This window comes from Erpetoichthys calabaricus, chromosome 1, assembly GCF_900747795.2.
Source record: "Erpetoichthys calabaricus chromosome 1, fErpCal1.3, whole genome shotgun sequence".
In the NCBI taxonomy this organism is placed as follows: Eukaryota; Metazoa; Chordata; class Cladistia; order Polypteriformes; family Polypteridae; genus Erpetoichthys; species Erpetoichthys calabaricus.
The window spans coordinates 46471600-46486335 of NC_041394.2; the positions used below are offsets into that span (position 1 = coordinate 46471600).

The 14736-nt window shown below is 37.7% G+C and overlaps 1 protein-coding gene across 2 annotated transcripts in view; it reads left to right on the forward strand.

The window, feature by feature from the left end:
- The window catches only part of zmat4a (zinc finger, matrin-type 4a), a 480624-nt gene that overhangs the window by 328474 nt on the left and 137414 nt on the right, over positions 1-14736 (forward strand). For both annotated transcript variants that reach the window (XM_051924280.1, XM_051924276.1), the window contains one exon: positions 12930-13151. In XM_051924280.1, the coding sequence (XP_051780240.1) occupies positions 12930-13151 (222 nt within the window). The remainder of the gene's footprint in view (positions 1-12929; positions 13152-14736) is intronic.

Below are 14736 nucleotides of genomic sequence, written 5' to 3' on the forward strand. Positions count from 1 at the left end.
ATCAAAGTGACAGCAGCTGCTGTTTGTGCCAGGCTTGTCACTTTGTTCTTGTTTTGTTTTCGACTTGTTTTTCTGATTTGCTGCTACCACATTTGAATTCTGTCAATGTGTGCCTGCTCTGAACAAACAGCAGTCCTAGTGCAGCTAACCTCACACTGAATGCTTGTGGCCTCCTTCAGATGAATTGTTTCATTTCTCACTCTAGCAGCCTTTGACCTGCAGCTAAATGTCCACTGTTTATGTTTACTGTACAGTGATTTACAGTATGTACAGTAGCTGATATGTTTTTTCCCACAGTGACCTACTAACCAGTATTTAACATATTGCTAATTTGTATGAAACTTGCCAATTTAGGTTATTTTAAGGTGATTTTTAGATCAAATCTAAAATGAGTTACAAATTCAAAGTCACAGATATGTTAGCTTGTAGAAAAGTAAAACTGGTAAATGCTGTAACTCATTGTTTCTCAATCTTTTTGATGTCCCACATAATTGCCTACCCATACAACCAAGGGATGGGGGAAATCCCCTCTAGCAAGTGCAATCATTGGTGCAGGTGTCCCCTTTAATGACTCAAGTGCAAACTTCAGAGTCAGTTGTTCCTCCATGGTGAATTGAATGTGATCGTTAGAGCGAGATGGGGATCAAGCACGATTGTCTGATCGGTGACCCACCATGACACTGTGAATAGCAGCTTGCAACCAGCTGTTTTCAGCCCGCAACCCAGTATTTGAGAAACGCTGCTCTAATCTCCATGAATGAAAAGATAATTCCAAATAGAGTATTTTCGTATTTGACATTTTTATCAAAACCAACTTAAAAGTCACCATTTTGCTAAATTACATGAAAATTATTTCAGGAAGGAAAGGATACTATATTTCAATGACTTCTTTCATGTTATTTCACTATCCAAATTGATTTACAAATCAAAAGTGGCATTATTTCCAGAAAACATTTACATCATGTCATACTCAGTACTGCAGAAATGAAGGCAAATTTCAGTTTTCATTTTCATCCAAAGCCACATGCAAATCACACGAAATTTACCACTTTTACTTGCTGAGAACTGTTGGAATCAAGGGATATTAGGTTACTTTTTTGAATTTATATTTTAATTTTATTGAATTTTAAAAAATCAAATAACACTCAACAACAACAACAACATTTATTTATATAGCACATTTTCATACAAAAAGTAGCTCAAAGTGCTTTACATAATGAAGAAAAGAAGAATAAAAGACAAATAAGAAATTAAAATAAGACAACCTTAGTTAACATAAAAAGGAGTAAGGTCCGATGGCCAGGGTGGACAGAAAAAACAAAAAAAACTCCAGAAGGCTGGAGAAAAAAATAAAATCTGTAGGGGTTCCAGGCCACGAGACCGCCCAGTCCCCTTTGGGCATTCTAGCTAACATAAATGAAATAGTCCTCTTTGTAGTTAGGGTTCTCACGGAGTCACTTGATGCTGATGGTTATACAGACTTCTGGCTTTTAATCCATCCATCATTGTTGGAACATCATGGTGCTTTGGGTAGATGGTGGTGGCACAAGCCACCACCAATAGGACACCGGAAAAGGAAACAGAAGAGAGAGTAGGGGTTAGTACAAATTTTGAATGAATAGTTATTATAATGAATTGGATATACAGAGTGTCAGGATTAAGTTACAGTGAAGTTATGAGAAGGCCATGTTAAAGTAATGTGTTTTCAGTAGTTTTTTAAAGTGCTCCACTGTATTAGCCTGGCGAATTCCTACTGGCAGGCTATTCCAGATTTTAGGTGCATAACAGCAGAAGGCCACCTCACCACTTCTTTTAAGTTTTGCTCTTGGAATTCTAAGGAGACACTCAGTTGAGGATCTGAGGTTACAATTTGGAATATAAGGTGTCAGACATTCCGATATATAAGCCGGGGCGAGATTATTTAAAGCTTTATAAACCATAAGCAGAATTTTAAAGTCAATTCTGAATGACACAGGTAACCAGTGTAGTGACATCAAAACTGGAGAAATGTGTTCGGATTTTCTTTTCCTGGTAAGGATTCTAGCAGCTGCATTCTGCACTAACTGCAAACGATTGATGTCTTTTTTGGGGAGTCCTGAGAGGAGTGCATTACAGTAATCTAGCCGACTAAAGACAAACGCATGAACTAATTTCTCTGCATCTTTCGATGATATAAGAGGTCTAACTTTTGCTATGTTCCTTAGGTGAAAAAATGCTGTCCTAGTGATCTTATTAATATGCGATTTAAAATTCAGATTACAATCAACGGTTACCCCTAAGCTTTTTACCTCCGATTTGACTTTTAATCCTAATGCATCCAGTTTATTTCTAATAGCCTCATTGTATCCATTATTGCCAATCACTAAGATTTCGGTTTTTTCTTTATTTAATTTGAGAAAGTTACTATTCATCCATTCTGAGATACAGGTTAGACATTGTGTTAGCGAATCAAGAGATTTGGGGTCATCAGGTGCTATTGATAAATACAGCTGTGTGTCATCAGCATAGCTGTGGTAGCTCACGTTATGTCCCGAGATAATCTGACCTAATGGAAGCATGTAGATTGAGAAGAGCAGCGGACCCAGGATAGAGCCTTGTGGAACACCATATAGAATATCATGTGTCTTTGAGTTATAATTACCACAACTAACAAAGAATTTTCTCCCTGCCAGGTAGGATTCAAACCAGTTTAAGACACTGCCAGAGAGGCCCACCCATTGACTAAGGCGATTCTTAAGAATATTATGATCAATGGTGTCAAATGCGGCACTCAAATCTAAGAGGATGAGAACAGATAAATGGCCTCTGTCTGCATTTACCCGCAAGTCATTTACTACTTTAACGAGTGCAGTTTCTGTGCTGTGATTTGTTCTAAAACCTGACTGAAATTTATCAAGAATAGCATGTTTATTGAGGTGCTCATTTAACTGTATAATGACTGCCTTCTCTAGAATTTTACTTAAGAAAGGCAGGTTAGAGATGGGTCTATAATTTTCAAGAGCAGAGGGGTCGAGATTATTTTTCTTAAGTAGGGGTTTAACTACCGCAGTCTTAAGACAGTCTGGGAAGACCCCCGTATCTAATGACGAATTTACTATGTCAAGAACATTATCAATAAGCACACCCGATACTTCTTTGAAAAAATTTGTTGGTATTGGGTCAAGGGCACAGGTGGATGGTTTCATTTGAGAAATTATTTTATGTAAATCAGGTAAATCTATCCTAGTGAAAGACTCTAATTTATTTATTATGGAGTACTGGGGTTTCGGGGGATCCTTAGTGTTGGGGAGATATACTATGTTATTTCTAATATCATTAATTTTTTGATTGAAAAATACAGCGATAGCCTCACAGGTTTTACTGGAAGTACTTAGGAGGCATTCCTTTGAGTTACCTGGGTTTAACAGATGATCAATTGTCGAAAATAAGACTCTGGGATTACTAGCATTGTTATTTATAATCTTAGAGAAATAGCAGCGCCTCTCAAGACGGACTGTGTTATTGTATTCTGTTATTTTAACTTTTAATATCTCATAGTCAATAGTTAGTTTAGTCTTCCTCCATTTACGCTCAGCTCTACGGCATGTTCTCTTTAAATCAGACACTCTTTGGGTCTTCCAAGGTATAACAATGCTAGAAGATTTTTTAACTGTCTTTTCAGGTGCAACTAAGTCAACAGCAGCCCTCACTTTAGTATTAAATCTTTCCACCTTACTATTTACATTCTCCTCGCTATTATAGTTGGCACTATAAACGGACTGATTGGTTAGAATGTTTGTAAGTTTTAAAGTTGCTGATGAGTCAAAGAAGCGTTTTTTAACAATATGCTTCTCATGAGTGTTTTCTATCATTATTTCTATATTAAAAAGTAGAAGAAAATGGTCTGAAAGACCCGTATCAATGACCTGCTTTATATCAACTTTTAGTCCTTTAGTAATTACTAAGTCTAACGTATGACCTGCTTTATGTGTAGGCTGATTAACGAGCTGTCTCAAATCAAAAGAGTCCAGGAGGTTCATAAATTCTTTTACTTTTTGGTCACATTGATTATCTACATGAAAATTAAAGTCGCCGACTATTAAGAGTGCGTCATAGTTCGTAATTAAGATTGACATCAAGTCAGAGAATTCCTCAAAGAAAGACGCGTTGAACACTCCATATACATAACTCGAGTTTTACAAAAAGAAAAAGGTTAGAAACAAATCAACTCCCACCCCTGAGAAAGAGAGCTAGGCCAGCAGTGTAAAACTTTGTGGTAGTAAAGACAAATGAATAGATAAAATAATAAATGAATAGAAATTAATGAAGTAAAAGAGGGGAGAGAACCTGCTTCCTCAATTTAAATGTTTATTCTAAAATGTTACTGATTAGATCCTGCCAGGTTTTGAAAATATTTTGTACAGATCCTCTAAGTGCAAATTTGATTTTTTCCAGTTTCAAATAATATAAAACATCAGTTAACTACTGACTTAAAAGAGGTGAGTTTGGATTCTTCCAGTTTAACAAGATAAGTCTACGTGCCAGTAGTGTAGTAAAGGCAATCACAGTTTGTTTATCCTTCTCCACTTTAAGCCCATCTGGAAGAACACCAAACACAGCTGTTAATGGGTTAGGAGGGATTATTATTATGTTATTTTTAATGAACAATATTCTACAAAGTGACTTAAAAATCTCTAGTGACATTAATATTAATTTGTGTGGAATACAATAGTGCAAGAAAACTGAAGAAATGAGTGACTTCCAAATCACAACAGTATTTTGAGCTTGTGTAAATTATAACTGGAGAAATGCACTAATATGCCTAAATGCCTGGGTATTTAATTATTTTTTTAATGGACTTTTTTACTCAGCAACTTAAGGTCATGTCACATCAGGCAACTTTTCCAATAATTTTCAGTTATAACCTTCATTTCCATAATCTTAGTGAGTTGCAGGCATCCAGCAGCGGGCTCCCATAAAACCATTCATGACATATTCAGCTATCCACTCCAGCTAGTCCGATAGGTTTGATTTTGTCATGGGGTGGGCTCTGTGTGCATGAAAGCTGACAACCAATGAATGCTCATCTGGAAGTGCAATGCATAGAATTCCACTATGAGGAATAAGGAACGTGGAGGTTTTGGACACCACTAAGCAGAAGAGAAGCTCATCTATCTTATGTTTATTGTTTTATATATCATGACAGAATGGAAAACAGAAAAAAAGGTCATAGATTGCAGCTGAATTCCTCATAGCTGTTTACCCTTCTTTCAGCACTGCCTCCATCAGGTAGCATGCCTTACAGTATGCCACATGACTAGAAGTCACATAATATGAGATCGGCATAAGCGACAATATTTTTGAAGTTTTTAAAATTATGAAAGGAATTAGGACTGTGGATCCCAGCTGTTACTTTAAAATGACTTTAACAGGAACACATGGATGCAGTTGGAAACTTGTTAAAGGTAAATTTCACACAAACATCAAGATGTTTTACTTTACACAGAGTACTGTAGACATGTGTAATAAATTGGAAAGTAGTGTGATAAACAGTAGAACTTTAGGGATCTGCTATACTCAGTGTTCTTTTGCAGAAATCGGGCATGTAGGATTGGCAAACTTGACATCAAAATTGTTCTAATCACAAGCAATAGTGTTGCCAGATTTTATGAGAGGTTCCTAGTATTGCATGCTCAAAGCTACAAGAATGAATAATACCAGATGACAAATTTATAGATAGGAACTTATAAATCACAAATGACAGTGTGTACTGATTGCTATCTAATAAGGAAATTAGCAATAGTACCTGGTCATAACTGTAGGAATTAAGAGATATTACAGGTAACTCTATTCAAATTGATGTCCAAATCACATCAACATAATGTTAAATTGTGTGGAAATTTTTCATGTTGAATTATCAAAACTGAATCAATTAAGGAGTATCACATTACAATATTTTTTTAGCTTATCCAAAGTGACTTAAACATTATAAATCAAAATGTTGCTAACATGCACAAAACATGTACTCTAAATCAGGCATGTGCAACCTACGGCCCGCGGGCCAAATCCGGCCCGCGTACTGATTTTATACGGCCCGCGACGACTTTTCCAAATATCATTGAATCTGGCCCATTAACCCTCTTGGTGATGCCTGTTTGTTCTTGTGGTATTGTTGGATTATTTTTGATAGTATGATGCGGCCAGTGCTTTCTGAAGTACAGTCGACCCTTGATATACAACCGGCTTGACATGCGAACAACTTGATTTACAACCAAAATTTTTATTTTGATTTACGACCAACATCTTGCGTTACGACCTGAATGCAGTCACGTGTATCCGCTTGCGCAATTGTAAACAAACAGAAACATTCCTATTAATGCGGCACTCATTCAATAAAATGTCAGGTTTGCAAACTCTCTTGGGACCTCCCCCAACTAGAAGACATGCCAAAGTCCAAACTCCGTATGGAAGACTGTTTATCTGTTGCTGGGGCAACAGCCGGCTTAAAGCTGTGCTGAGTCTCTCAGCCAAAGCAAACAGAAAAGATATCGATGGGTGATATGCATGTGATATCCCTGCCCGGCAATGGACAAGCAAGCTTCCACAGTCGCGGCAATCGCGCTTCGGGACGCACTTCAGCATGTCGTTCCCATTGAGTGGGGAGTGGGGGGGGGGGGGAGCAAGGGTCTCAGAAGAGTTCAGAAACAGTTCCTTGTATCATCGCAAGGAAATGCTGAGAAAAATTCTCGTCAGATTAACTTGTAGGCAGGAGGAGATTAAAATTAACGCAAAAGAAGCTATTGAAATGATTGCAAATGCCTGAGCGCAAGTTAAAGAAAGCCTTTAAAAAGCCTTCAGTTTCATTATCATCCTCCTCCCTTCCTGCAGCCCAAAGATGTCAAATTAAATGGTGAGTACAGTATGAAATTGTTGTTTCTGGTAGGCTAGGCACTTTTTATTACTTTTTGGTTAGTACATTAGAAAAATTATTGGTGTTTTGGTAAATTATGCACATTATACAACCCTTTTTTTATTATGAAAAGGTTAAGTAAGTGTTGCAGTGGGAGGTTCGGACCGCATTATGGGTATTTCCATTATTTCTTATGGGAAAAATAGTCTTGACTTACAACCAACTGGAGTTACAACCAGCCCTCGCGAACGAATTGAGTTCGTAAGTCAAGGGTCCACTGTACTTTATATTGTGCTTCCCCCTCTTTTACGGCACGTCCGGAACTGTCGCACGTTTAAAGTGTGCAAGAGCTCGTAGTCACGTAGTCATTGACTCTGCTGCATCTCTCTGCTCTGCTGTCGTGTGTAGCATAGCGCAGTCTTTTCATGGTTTTTGCTAGTGCTGTACCTATCTGCATGTTGTTTCGAGTTTCACGCTATATCGGCCTACATTTCAATACTTACAAATACTTGTGAATTTTTGATCAAACCCTAATTAAGATGGCTTCAACAAAGAAGAGAAAAGTGGACGCTGAGAGTCGTACATTTCAAGAGAAATGGACTGACGATTATTTTTTTATAATGCAGAAAGAAAAACCTCTTTGTTTGATATGCTTGGAAAGTATTTCAGTTTTAAAGGAATACAATTTAAAAAGACACTACAATACAAAACACGCTAATTACAACAGTTACAAAGGTAAACTAAGAACAGATAAGATACAAAATTTGAAAAAATGTGTATCGGCACAACAGATGTTATTCCGCAAACATACTGATGTAGCTGACAATATTGTTCGTGCAAGTTTTATTGTTAGCGAAAAAATTGCGAAGCACTCAAAACCATATTCTGAAGGCGAGTTTGTCAAGGAATGCCTTACTGCAGTCACGAATGTTCTGTGTCCAGAGAAAAGCCATGAAATGGAAAAGATAAGTCTTTCTCGTTGGACAATAACCCAACGAATCGACGAAATGGCCAGTGACATAAAATTAAGCATTAAAAATATTGCATCAAAATTTGAAGCATTTTCCATTGCTCTTGATGAGAGTACAGACTCCAACGATACCGCTCAATTGGCTATATTTATTCGCGGAGTTGACGCTAGCTTCAATTGTACGGAAGAATTGCTTGCTCTCCAACCAATGAAGAATACAACAAGGGGTGAAGACATTTTCCAGGAAGTAAAAACTGTTTTTACTGTATTTGATTTAAAGTGGGAAAAGTTATGCGGAATATCCACCGATGGAGCTCCATCGATGATTGGACCAAACATTGGAGTTGTTGCCCAAATAAAAACCGAATTATCAAGTAACAAAATCAGTACCGAAGATTTGTCGGTATTGCATTGCATTATACACCAGCAAAACTTATGTGCAAAATCAGTTAAATTTGCACATGTGATGGGCACAATAACTGCATGTATAAACTTCATTAAATCCAGGGCACTAAATCACCGCCAATTTCAAGAATTTCTGGCTGATGTTCTTTCTGATCATGAAGATCTTACATTTTATTGTGAAGTGCATTGGCTTAGCAAGGGAAAAATGTTGAAACGTTTTTATGATTTGAGAAATGAGGTATCTCTTTTCATGGACATGAAAGGAAAACCTATTCCTGAGCTAGAAAACAAACCCTGGCTGTGTGATCTTGCATTTCTTGTCGACCTAACAACACATCTAAATGAACTTAATGCTAAATTACAAACTCAGGGACAAATGATTCATGAGCTTTATGGACACATAAAATCATTTCAAAATAAGCTTCGACTCTGGGAAAGCCAATTAAAGGAAGGCAATACTTATCATTTTCCCACACTTGCGAACCACGAAGATTTTGATTGTGAATCGTTTGCGAATGAATTAAATTCATTGAGTGGAGAATTCAACACTAGGTTCCGTGATTTTAAAAATCAAGAAGCAAACTTGCAAATTTTCTCTTGTCCATTTGATGTTGATGTCGAACTAGCTCCACTTTCATTGCAAATGGAATTAATTGAACTACAAGAGAACCTTGTCCTGAAATCAAAATTCAATGATATTGAATTACTTGACTTTTATAAAAACTATTTCCCACGTGACAAGTTTCCAAAGCTCACAGCTTTTGCTCAGAAAAGAATGACTCTATTTGGCAGCACCTATAAATGCGAGCAACTTTTTTCAAGGATGAACTTCGTAAAATCCAAAACCAGGACGCGAATTACTGATGAGCACCTAGAAAACACGTTGCGAGTTTCCACGTCCACAATGTCTCCTAATATTGATAAGCTTGTGACCACCATGCAATCTCAATTGTCGCATTAATAAAGAGTTTTTATTAAATAATATATTAATAAATATTTGTTGTTTTTTTTTTGGCCTTCTTGCATTTTCGATTTTCAGAAATACATATATATCCTGAAGTACTCCGGCCCACGTAATCTTTCTACTTTCTAATCCAGCCCATAGTCCTGTCAAGGTTGCACATGCCTGCTCTAAATAATAGGCTAGATATTATGCTCTATAAATAGTTAGCTAATGCTTTCATTTAAATCTGATGAATCATAAATGCCTTGCTAAATTTCTTGGATATTGTGGTATACCAAATTAAGACTTTACCATCAGCTCCATGATGTCCAGTCCACTGTGTTACTTGTTAGGCCAAATTACTTAACACCATTTAGAACTCAGAAGCTGGCAAATTGGTTGTGTTTGAAGATTAAGCAAATTCTTTGCTATTGCAATATGGCTATAGTGTTATTACACTGCTGTCTTGGGGTTACTTTATTCATCATGGTATTTGTCTAATTGTGTATTTACCTTTCAATGTATTTATTTATATCCCTATGCTAAATGTCACTAGTATTACTATATATCATGTATTATTGTGATGTGACCTTCATGTGAAAAGTGGTTTATAAAATTGACTGAACAGACAAATGATGTTTACAATAGAAAGCTCTACATTTAACTCTACTAAATTTGAAATTTAAAAAATGCTTACTACTGTAATACACACTAAATCAATTTCTTTCAAAGTTCAAATAAGGAATTTTAAATTCATATTTTTATCTGGCACTCTAGGTTTGACAAGGTTTTACCTCACAACACATTTTGAAGATAAATATGATGTTATGTTTTTCTATTAAATGAATAATACTGCACAGTATATTACAAATCAGACAGTATGAAAATAAACTACATTTTAATCTCATGATCCATCGGCATAGAAGAATAGAAATTAGTGTCTAAAGAACATAAACCAATTGCAGATTGTTTTATCATGTTATCAGATCACCTATGACATGCACCTGACATGAAAGGTACCAACTAACCTTTTAGGGTCTTTTTTTAATGGAGGATAGAAAGAAATGTCAAAACTAGCTACGCAATCTGTCTCCCTGTTCTGATTGTACCCTACGACACGTAGCCAACACTAGGGGCCTCTATAGCAGACTGCTTGCTTACTGGGACTGTCTTTTATTTTCAATCCTTTATATCAAGCCAGTTTACCACCAACAGGAGGCTTCACAAAGGGTCCTTTGTTCCCTCAAAGGACCACAGCTAGACAAGGAGTAACAATCAAGCACTCTGCACAACAACAACAACAATCACACAAGCAATGCCTCAACGAGCTTTAACAGGCCCTGTTTTTTGACAGTCCTCCAGCCTTGACTCCTTAAGAACAAACGAATTGGACAGAGACGTTGAGTTTATTTGAATAATAATCAATAGCATCAAACACAAGCAATTGTGACACTTCATACCATAGAGGACTGGGCAAAATAGCCACTACAGTTTTTAGGTGAGACACAGATCAGTAGGTGTGGTGATAACTGAAAGATGGTGGCAATGGAGCACTAAATGAGGGAATCAGCTAATTGTGCAGCACGTATGACTGAGGTAACAGTGCCACTGACCCTTATTAGCAGCTCCAGGCAGCAGGTAGCGTAGCACCTAAGCTACCGTATAAAAGAAGCTAAGTAAAGGGAGAAGGGGTAGTAATGGAAAATTTAAGGTAATCGATTTGAAAAAGAGTAAGAAAGTGTGAAAGAGGGCTCAGATGTACGGAGTAGTCATGTGCAAATATCTGGAGAGCATGGTGTGCCAAACCAGAGAAGGGTCAAACCTGCTAAGTGATAGAAGGAGCTCTACGCTGCTGTGGAGTCTGCTGGGCATCATTGAGATCAAATGAGATGAGAAGGATCTACATGATGATGGAATTCATTTTTAACTCTGTTTTAATTATTTATTGAACATCAAAAAGCACTGTGTTTTTTGAAAGTACAGTAATCCCTCCTCCATCGCGGGGGTTGCGTTCCAGAGCCACCCGCGAAATAAGAAAATCCGCGAAGTAGAAACCATATGTTTATATGGTTATTTTTATATTGTCATGCTTGGGTCACAGATTTGCGCAGAAACACAGGAGGTTGTAGAGAGACAGGAACGTTATTCAAACACTGCAAACAAACATTTGTCTCTTTTTCAAAAGTTTAAACTGTGCTCCATGACAAGACAGAGATGACAGTTCTGTCTCACAATTAAAAGAATGCAAACATATCTTCCTCTTCAAAGGAAACAGAGAGGAAAGCAAACAAATCAATAGGGCTGTATGCAAAGCACCGCCATCAGGAGCAGGGAGAGAGAAAGAGAGAGAGAGAGAGAGAAAACAAAGTCAAAAATCAATACGTGCCCTTTGAGCTATTAAGTATGCGAAGCACCATGCAGCATGTTGCTTCAGGAAGCAGCTGCACACAGAAGGTAGCCAACGTGAAGATAATCTTTCAGCATTTTTAGACGAGCATCCGTATCGTCTAGGTGTGCGAACAGCCCCCCTGCTCACACCCCCTACGTCAGGATCAGAGAAAGTCAGAGCAAGAGAGACAGAGAAAAGTAAGTTGGGTAGCTTCTCAGCCATCTGCCAATAGCGTCCCTTGTATGAAATCAACTGGGCAAACCAACTGAGGAAGCATGTACCAGAAATTAAAAGACCCATTGTCCTCAGAAATCCGCAAACCAGCAAAAAATCTGCAATATATATTTAAATATGCTTACATATAAAATCCGCGATAGAGTGAAGCCGCGAAAGGCGAAGCGCGATATAGCGAGGGATCACTGTATTCATTTATTTGATGACTCCACAAAGACGCTTTTAGATTTTAAAAGGCATGCACTTTTTCATTTTTTGCACCTGAAACTTGTTTCCTTACTAGCCCTATTCCATATCGGTTGATGAACTGCTAAATGTCCCAAAAGATGTTGGGGACCACTGGCATTACAGCAACACAAAGAATTATAAAATTTGACTGGGTTCATGAAGTCTTCATTCAGTCCCAGATAGTAGTTCCAAGAGGGCAGTTTCTTAGTTACAGATTATATGTACTTAATCGAAAACTGAAGTGAAAGATTTCTTTTCTGGAAAGTGTTCAGCAGCTAAGCAGAAAGTAAGATCCGTTTAAATATCCATAGTTTTTCTCAAAGTGACACAAAGGCAGCAAATGAACCAAACATTCCAATCTCGCAAAAAAGCACCAGCTGAACTAAAACTAAACAGAAAAATGAACTCATTTTATGAAACGTTCTAATGAAAGGCAGCCACAGACTCTCCCTTTTCTCCCAAGCTCACACACCTGTTTTACAGTTTTTTAAAACACAGGAAAGTTACCTTACAAGTTCAAAGTCAATTCCCATGGGAGTCAAAAGCTGTACTACACTGCAAAGAGACTGGCTATACAAAACATTCTAAGGTCCTGCTTTTTCATTCAGCTTTCTCAGACTACACGTCATTCCTGTCCAGTTTAACAATCTGTTCAGGCCTCGGACATTTACCTGAAATCTGTCAGTTGAAAAAGTTAAAATATCCCCCAAACAGAGATCTAAGAACAAAGCACAGTTAGGATCCCTCCTTAGATTCCAGCTATGCAGCTAAACGTGCTCTTCAAACACAACAGTTTTTTTATTGACTATTATTGCATCACAAAACATTTATCCTCCTTTGTCAGCGACTTTCTAATTTTTGTGTTCCACAGAGGTGCTCCCTAGTCCTGTAAAGTCAATCTCTGAACCATCGGCCTTCGTGTCTCCACGTCAAAGAAGGGACTCAGACAGGTACTGCCAACTCTGCAATGCTTGGTTTAACAACCCTGGCATGGCTCAACAACACTATGAGGGGAAGAAACACAAGAAGAACGCTGCACGAGCAGATTTACTGGAACAGCTCAGCAAGACACTAGATCTCGGAGGACTTAAAGGTAAAACAGGAATTCAACAGGCTTTTCTTTTAGTAACACATAACCTGCTATCGGTTAAGAGCATTTGTCTTTGTGTTGTGCTGCTGTTGGGTGAAGGCCCGTTAGAATTCTGTGGAAATGAAGTGGACTGAGTGTGAGTAGAACTGCAGTCCATCCACAGAACAATGGACTTGATAAACAATAGATTTGAGGAACAACAGACAGTAGCTGAGTTTTTTCTTTCACTTTTGGAAAAACAAATTAATGAGAAAATTAAAGAAAGATTGTAAACAGTCATGTGCATGTATACATATAGTATAAAACAATACGAAATGTTGGGAGCAAAAGATTTTAGAGCAATAGAAACTATTTCCACCCATATAGCTGTTACTGTTATTATTTTGTTATAATTGTACTTGATTTCTGTGCTTTATATTTTTTTCTGTACCTTTCCTTTAGGGTAAGCTTATGTTTTAGAGGTTAAGGAGTATACTGTAGTTATTACCTACATTTTTTTCACTATGTTCAAAAGTAATTACTGTCATCATTGTGCTATTTTGTTGTGATATGGGTGCCACTATTTTCCGCTCCTTGATGCCCTGGTTGCTAGGCAGTTGCTAGGACATATCAACTGGAAGTGTGGGATGCGTGACATCACAGGTTGTGAGTTGGCATCAGCACTTCCTGGTGTGTCCAGGTTTATGCATATTATGACTAACATTTGTGGTTGAATTTCTTGTTTTTTCTGGCTAATGACTTTCAGTTCTGTTCTTTGATTTTGATTTTTGAATTTTCCTTTTTGAAAATAATAAACTAGTTTGATCAATTTGTTTTTGGCAACTGCTTTTTCTGACGACATTCATTTCCCAGTCCTTCTAATAATCTTCTCTACCACTTTCTGATGTCAGAACAGTTATAAGGATGGACTGTACGACTAAAGCCAATGCTAGTCACTGCTTATTTAAATCTTGCCAATTGCAAGGTCGTCACTGGACCATGACAATTTACATGGATGGAAATTGCAGGGTGTGTCACATTTAGAGATTGTATGCCAACCTTCCACCACAGTCATGCTTGCCCCTTTTTGTGACAGCCAAACACATGTTGCCTGACAGCTCCAGTGCTGTACAACTGGTTAACAGGTTCAGTGAGCTCAGCCACAATTTCAGCCCTTTTTTGCCTTTCTACAATGACATGTAAATCATGAGACATCAGACAGATGAGCCTCTGTTCTGTTTGTGACGTCCAAAACAACAGTATTCCATGTTCTAGTATTTGTCCATCAGTGGGTCATGAATTGCTATTGTTTATTTTGGTAGTGTGTTGTGAAGTGAGTCACAGCGGGTTGCTGCTGTGACAATTGTGCTTGATTTACAAAGGGGAGCAGACCCCCTCTCCCCACTCTGATGATGACACTCAGTTTACCAAGGGAGAAGGCTCTAACAGTTGTGCTTGATTTAATAAGGCTGAAAGCTCTTATGATCACACTTGATTTGCCAAGAGGTATGGGTTTCTTTCTTTACTATGGGGGACCATTATGTTTGATTTGTGTGTTGCAAAGATACTTAAATGGGAAAAAGTGGGTTATGGCACCAAAAATGTTGAG